Below are 7,999 nucleotides of genomic sequence, written 5' to 3' on the forward strand. Positions count from 1 at the left end.
TGCCACACGACAATATTCTAAATGCATGAATATACTATACTCACAATTTATTCGTAAAATACGAGTAAAAGTTTCTGTATCCCACATAACATCCACGTTTTTTTTCTTCTTTTGTTCTATATCTATGCTGCATCGAATGTACCACCAACGGTGGCACTCATACCACCGGCTAATAAAGGGAATCGCGAAAGTTAAACTTAACAATTAGATAAATTGTGGGAATGCGCATATACCTTTAGCGATGTATAGCGTATTTGACAATGATTTAGCTCCATTTGTAATTGAGGTGAATATTCTTGTGCACAGAACAGTGGCATGTTATACATAATAAACAAAATATACTACGGAAGTTATTTCAGTTTACTGGGAGTTTTTAGATTTTGATTCGTATTTTTACATACTAAAGCTATACGTACCCTCATGATGTTCTTTATTTCTTAAATAGGCACTGACACGTCCGAAGGAGCCTTTTTTTTTTTTTTTTTTTTTTTTTTAACGTCTGCCGATTTTCGGGCATTACCCTCCAAATTTGAAACTTAAAATTTTAATATCTTAAAAAAAAATAAAAGTTTAAATGCCGAGTTTGTGATTCCCGCGCTCTTCGCGCGAGTGCAGTGACGTCACATAATGATCCGCCACGCGAGTCGCCGTTTCTCTGATGCCTCCGATCCGAACCGCTGCCACTTGGTGTCGTGTTCGCCGGCGTCCCATGAACAGCCGTCTGCTAGCAGACGTCGCTTCACTTTCGAGCTTGAAGTTCTTTTCGAACCCTTTTACCGCTCTCAAATCCTTTGAAACAGTGCGAGGTCGTAGAGAACGCGCAGTAAACTTTTGTGAGCGACGTGAGGGGCCACGTCGTGCCGTTGCGGCGTTAAAGGCCGCCCCGGCGGAATCACAACTGAAATCACGGTGCACAGATACCAAACCCAGTTGTCTTGACCGTTTGACGATTTTCTTTTTGAAGTCTCGGAGGTCGTCAAGTACCTAAAAAAGACAACTTCGTTTGATCCCTCAACTCAGCGATCATCCTCTGCTACATGCGTCGGGCGCCGCCACGTTTTCCGAGCCAGGATGAAAAGCCAGGCGACGACATTCGACTTTCGGTATTTCAAAAAGAAGGGCCATAGAGCGTTCGCAATTACGTTAAAAGCTTGTTTTACGAATGCCGCTATTAAATGTTATAAAAATGTCGTTTACAAAGCTTCTGAATGTCATAATATTTTACGTTACAAATTAAAAGAAGCGAGGAGGTGAGGAGCGAGAGAGATAAACGCCTAAAATAAAAAGGCGTGCGCGCGGGGGAACTTTCTTTTCGTGTTTCGGTATCTTTTTTATTCTGTATGACTACAACTTGCACCGTTTTAGACATAAAAAATCACCTTTGGGGTGTTAGTGCCCCTTTAAGAGACGAACGCCAACGTTTCCTTCAAAACTTGAAAACATTTCACAGGAACACTTTATTTTAGATTTCTGCTATCGGCATTTAGTTGGTAGGCTTCCTGGCACAATATGCACCCGTGCAAAAAAGAAAATCCAACATTGCAAGAAAAATGAGCTGCTAACCTTCAAATAATATTTTCAGGACTCTTCTGTGACCTGCTACTGTTAGGAAGCGCTGCAAGTTCGGAACCGCCAAGTCCTTGCAAAGAAAAGTTCGAAAAATATTGCAAAGGTGACCAGATTGAAGTTTACACTTATGATTGTGGGACCGAAGAAAAATAAGCTGACTAAAGTTGCACGTAAGGAATAATGAAAATTCTTCGCATTGCGATTATCCTTGATATAAAAGAATATGGTGAAAATATTCTCTTTCCAAGACGTTGACTCCGCGTCATCAAACACACTACACAAACATGCATACAATTAAACGAACATATATCTGTTCCGCTTCGCTCATTGTTGAATTTTGGGAAGGACCACGGTTCAAGATATTTGTATATAGGTGATGGCACACAACACGGCGAAAGCTGCGATGCGATCGGCCAGATAAAGTCCTATCGGTGCGCGCCCGAGTAGCCTCAACCGACAGCGTCTCCACCGTCCAACGAGCGCAACTAAAAAAAAAAGTGTTTGTTTGCATGGGGCTTGGGCGCACGTTCTTTCCCCTGTGTTTGGCTGGGAGCGTCTGCTGGTAGCTTGGTGGACGCTGGCTTGAACACCGCGTGAGAGGTCTCTCCGCTTCAACGCCTTCATTAAGATTTTATTGCCGCCGTTGAGGCACGAAACTACGGTCAATGAGGAAGTAGTGTCTAAGAAACGCGCGTACTGCAAGTGTCAACTTCTAAATGACGTGGCGGAGCCAGAAACGTCTTTAGATACGAACATGTTTCTAATAGAGAAGCCTTGAAAACCGGGCCCGTGACCAGCTGCCTTCACCTCAATGCCACTTGTAAAGGTGATCGCAATTTTCGCGCGCAGCCGAGACGGCGTCTTGTTTTAGTTTATCGGTATTTTGTGGTAATGTGTGGCGATCCGTTTTGCTTGAGTGCTTACGTTTCTTAACCTCTTCCTTCTAACACGAGCGAAGCTGTATATCTCCCATGGCGGGTCAAGCCCGGGGGTCTTTCCTCTCACCCAGGGACAGGGGCATCGAGAGACAAATCTGCGCGGGCACTCGGGGCCCTGAAGTGCTGCTGTCAGCGGCTGGCGCGCCAATTCGTAAACTGGGACGAGTCTTGAGCTCGAACGCATTCGTCGAAAACCTCGGGTCAGGTTCCAGTGATTGTGACACTGACTAGACACTCACACTTTGCAACTGCACACTTAAATGTCAACACCTATGTTCGTGTTAAGAGGGTGTTTTTTCCGAGCTCACACCCTTAATAAACCATTGTTAGACGAACTTTGAACATTGAAGGCTATACGGAAAGGCCTACACCATTCGTACATTCTTTTTACATCCTGCGGTACCGAAATTTTGTTAAAAGGGTGTTGCGGTGGTATACCCATGATTTTTAAGTCGTCAAAATCGAAAAACCACAAATATTCCAGTTAAACGCTCTGATGGCAATAGTCAAGAGGATGTTCGGTCAATGTGGCGGATTTCGTGAAGTTCACGTAAACATAATGGGCAGCTGACATCGAACCTAAGCCAACGCTCAAGCGGTTCTCAAGCCCGATGAATGCGTAAGTTGCGTACACCCCGCAGGGGTGCATGCCTGTAAAACCAGGTGTTTGGAGAGTGGCGTCTCCACGGATCCCGAGCTCCGCAGGGGGCGCCTACACCTTAGGTGCTAGGTGCTTGGTGAGTAGCGTCACCACGGACCCCAGCCACGTGGGCCACCATTCCCGAACGCAGGGGGCGCCTACTTTATAGTAGGTGCTTGGTGAGTGGCGTCACTACGAACACCGAGCCATGTGGGTTCGCCCACCCGCGTCTGGCTGTGCGTGGCTTAACCCGTGTCCGGGGAAAAGTGGACCCTGATGGTTGAGCTGAGCCTGGGGTGTGTTTGGACCCTTCGGGGCCCCCCGGGTGAGGCAATATACCGCTTCGGCCCCTGCTTCTCGTAGACGGGTGTCCTGGCTTGGCCCGACCAGGATGGTTCAGCCAGTCGCCTCTTCTTCCCTATTCTTCCTTCTTTCACTTTTCCTCCCACCTCTTTCTCTTTTCTTCTAGACTCTCTTTCTTCCTTTTTCACCTTCTTAGGCGGCAAGGACCAATCTTGAGTGGAAACAGGTCCTGTCCCTGCAACCACACTAGGGTATAGTGCCCGGGCATCACTGGTAGCGTAATTGTTAGCATCCTCGATCATCCGCACCGGTGCACACCGGGGCACTGAGGTGCGCCCCTTCATCTTCGATCAAGTGCACCGGTGCGCACCGGACGTCCTCGATCAACGAAGCGCACCCTCCCGGTGCGGCTTTTCGTTGCCCCAACTCTACCCCAACGCGCACCAAGAAAATCGGTGGTGCGCCGGGGGCAGTCCCATCAGGCATTGCGGCCAGGAGCGGGAATCGAGAAGATGGCGGGAGTAGCAGACACGCAGACTATAGAGATGGCAATCTTGCAAAAACGAACACGCCTCGCAGCTGCACTAGATGATTTCCTTGAGTCTTCTGACGGCGAGACGACGAGCTTCCCACCATCGCCGCGATTACTGGCGATTTCTGCGGTGGCAAGGAGCGCCCGAAAAGCACGAACTTCGTGGAAAGCGGCGCGAGGCGTTTCGATGACAGCGAGGTACGGCTATTATCTGGTGTTTCGTTTTCTTGAACCAATAATGATGGCCAACATATACATGCGGAATTGTCGTGCACTTCGTGACCCCATCGACAGTCACGTCCACGATGTTTATTTCTGTGGGACCGTCATATCCGCGAGTAAAAAATAGAAGAAATTGACAACAGACGGGCACCATGCGCTCACCTACGCAAGAAAAAACGAACAAAACGCGAAGTGACGCAAGGTGGAGCTCGCCGCGGTGCACCGGCGCGGCGCAGTTTGTCCTCGATGTTGCACCGACATCGCGCTGCACGACCGAGGAGCGCTGTGCACTGTGTTGGTTTCAGGGCGATTCCGGTGCGAGTTGATCGAAGATGCCATGTGTCAGCCAAGCCTTTCTTCCTATGGCACATTACCTACCCCCTCGTTGGGCTCCGTGGTGGGCGGTGCACCCGGGCACTGAACTTCCTTTCCCATCTATATGGGTTCAAGCACAACAAGATCTCCGATCGGTCCCTGAAAAGGGTCTGCACCGAAGCTCTGTCCAATTTCCCTAGTATAAATGACTCAACAGGCCACTTTACAAAATTCTTTGTCTTGCACTCTAAAGAAAACTCCAAACCACTCTCTAAGCTTGCTCCATTCATTGTTGCTAAGGTGCTTCAAGGCATCTCGGGAGCTAAATTAAAAGCAAGAAAGCTCTTTTCAGGCGATCTCCTCGTACATTTGAATGAAAAAACAGCAAGCTACGGCCTTACTCAACCTCGAAACCTTCCAAGATATCAAGGTCACCATGTCCGCCCATCGTACACTGAACACCGTACGCGGTGTGATATCAGAGGATGACGTAATGGACAGTCCTGAGAACGAAATTCTGGAGGGCCTTCAATCCCAAGGGGTTGTGGCTGCAAAACGCATTGATATCCGAAGGGACGGCAAGGAACAACCCACCAAGCACGTTGCATCGACTTTCGAAAGGAACATTTTGCCATCTTCTGTTAAGGCCGGTTACACCAACTGTAAGGTGCTGCCCTACGTCCCAAATCCCCTTCGCTGCTTTCGTTGCCAGCGGTATGGACATGCTTCGCGCACTTGCAGCGGTCGCGAGATATGCGCCAGGTGTAGCGGCACCGAGCACACTGCTGACGACTGCAACGCAGATTCCAAATGTGTAAATTGCAATGGCAACCACCCTGCCTATTCCAGAACATGTGACGAATTAAAAAAAAAATATCGCGCTTAAGGTGAAAGAAAACATATCATTTCATGATGCAAAGCGTCGCCTCTCCGCTTTTCAGAGCGGCTCTTATGCCGAGGCGGTGTCCAGCAGAGGACCTGCACCGCGTAAGGTATCAGTGGCGACCCAGGTCTCCCTTGGGAACCCTGGGAAACCACTCCAGTCCTCGACATACAGGTTCAAGCTCTCTCTTCCTGGGCACTCCCACACGGCTGCGACAGCAGCTAAGGCACCCAGTCATGCCAAAGACTCGGGTGCAACAGAGGCGATGGGTGTAACTCCATCGCCCACTCCTCGCAGGTCGTCCTCCCCAAAGGAGCGAGCCCCCGCTCCTCCTCTCAGAGGAGGAGTTCCTCACCAAGGAGACAGCACATTCCACGTGCAGCTCCTGCAGCGTCTGCAGAACCTGACCAGAGAGGCGGATCAGTGGTTCGGCCTAGCACGTCGACCCCTCACCCTAAAGTGTTAGGCAAAGTTCGGGGTCTGCCCCCCAAAAACAGCGACTATTCGAGCTCTTCTGACAGGCTTGCTGACAAGAAGACGTCGAATACAGAAGCAACGGCAGACGGTGAAGAAGTTTCTGCCCCTGACACTGACTTCGAGGAGATGGAGGTTCAAACCCCAAAACAAAAAGCTAAAAAGCCAGTAACTCCACCCAGAGAAAACACTATAAGAGCAACGCTTTTTATACTCCTACATAACCACAGCAACAATTTATAACTGACTCCCTAACGCAGTTAAGATAGCTAAGAGCCATTATTAGCTCGGTTAATCTTATGAGCATCATACAGTGCAATTGTCGAAAACTACTCTGTAACTACGATGATGTCTACAATTTGTTGAAGGAACACAACTCCATAGCTCTTTGCCTTCAGGAGACGTACCTGAAAGAAAGCCGCTCAAACTTACTAAAGCGCTACCAACTATTCCGGGACGATAGGCCATATGGATCCCACGCTTCTGGTGGCGTTGTCATAACAGTCCAAAGATTAACTTCTTGTGTTGAGGTGCGCCGGGACACCGAACTGGAGTCAGTTGCTGCAAAAATTTTAACTGATCGTGCAATAAATATATGTTGGTTATATATACCTCCTAATTATTCATTGAAATATAAAAAACTAGAAGCCCTTGTTAGACAACTTCCACATCCATTTCTTATCCTCGGTGACCTAAATGCCCATAATCCCTTGTGGGGAAGTAACAGACGGGACACGCGGGCAGTAATAATAGTACGATTCCTGCTCTCATCAGATTTATGCTTGATGAATAAAATGAACCCACTCACTACAAGTTTTCGTCAGACACTTTTACATGTATTGATCTTGCGATAGCTGATCCCAGCTTATTCCCTCTTTTTACGTGGTGGGTTATACAGAACCCGTATGGAAGCGATCACTTTCCAGTTGTCCTTGAGCGTTGCCTCCCACCTCCGACACTGTCAGTAGAACCACGGTGGAAGTTCGACAAAGCTAATTGGGAAGGTTTTACCCAGTCCTCACTTCTAGCTTGCACGTCACTTGACCAGCTCTCTATCCATGAGCTAAATGAACTACTCACATAACATATCCTTGCCGCGGCCACGCAGAACATACCTATAACATCCACGCGCTTCCCCGGGCCCCCGAAACCCTGGTGGAATCAGGATTGCCGCGAAGTAAAGACGAACCAAAACCTAGCGTGGGGTGAGCTTAGACGTTATCCTACTCTAAGTAATGTAATTGAATTTAAGAATATGAAAGCCCAAGCTAGATTTATCCACAGGCGATCCAAACGTCAGAGTTTTCAGAAGTATGCCTCCTCAATTAACAGTACAACATCCCCCAAGAAAATGCGGCACAGAATCCATAAAGTGAATGGCACCTATCGTGCTTTCTGTATTCTCTGCTTGACCAGAAATGGGCATTGCCCTGCAAATTTGGAGGAGCAGGCCTATATTTTGGGGGAGCACTTTCAATTTTTCTCCAGCTATCAATATTATCCAGCCGTATTCCGACATAAGCTCCAAGCAGAAAGACAAATCATAAAGATATCTGGAGGTGAGAGGGAACATTACAATTCCCTTGTCACATTGCATGAACTCCAGCTGGTATTGAAACATACTAAACTTTCAGCTGCTGGTCCTGATGGCATCCATTATGAGATGCTGAACCATTTTCACCTTTCTACACTAGAATTAATTGTATACCTTTTTAACCGAATCTGGAGGGAAGGTTGTTTTCCACTTCAATGGAAGGTATCCAACATAATTCCTTTATTAAAAACTGGAAAGGACCCCTCTAAGGTAGCCAGTTATAGACCTATAGCCTTAACCAGTAGTCTCGGAAAAACCCTGGAACGAATGATCAACCGAAGGCTAACATATGTCCTTGAAGGCAAAAACTTACTGGCAAAGTATCAATGTGGTGGCCGTTCCTCAAGGTATACTCTTGACCATCTTTTTAGACTTGAAACGACTGTACGTGAGGCCTTTGTAAATAGACAGTTTTGCTTGTCAGTGTTTTTGATTTAGAAAAAGCATATGATACAAAATGGAGATATGGCATTATAAATGATCTATATAACTTCGGCATTCGTGGTCGAATGCTGGTTGCTATTCAGGA

The 7,999-nt window shown here is 47.5% G+C and overlaps 1 protein-coding gene across 1 annotated transcript in view; it reads left to right on the top strand.

Annotated features, from left to right (window-relative positions):
* Positions 1 to 1,722, top strand: part of LOC120842565 — an 87,092-nt gene extending 85,370 nt beyond the window's left edge. Inside the window, exon 5 of the mRNA XM_040213699.1 lies at positions 1,583 to 1,722. Coding sequence (XP_040069633.1) covers positions 1,583 to 1,722 — 140 coding nt within the window. The remainder of the gene's footprint in view (positions 1 to 1,582) is intronic.
* Positions 1,723 to 7,999: the final 6,277 nt, after the last annotated feature.

The sequence above is a fragment of the Ixodes scapularis genome, unplaced genomic scaffold (genome assembly GCF_016920785.2).
Source record: "Ixodes scapularis isolate PalLabHiFi unplaced genomic scaffold, ASM1692078v2 ptg000460l_1___fragment_1__unscaffolded, whole genome shotgun sequence".
Taxonomy (NCBI): domain Eukaryota; kingdom Metazoa; phylum Arthropoda; class Arachnida; order Ixodida; family Ixodidae; genus Ixodes; species Ixodes scapularis.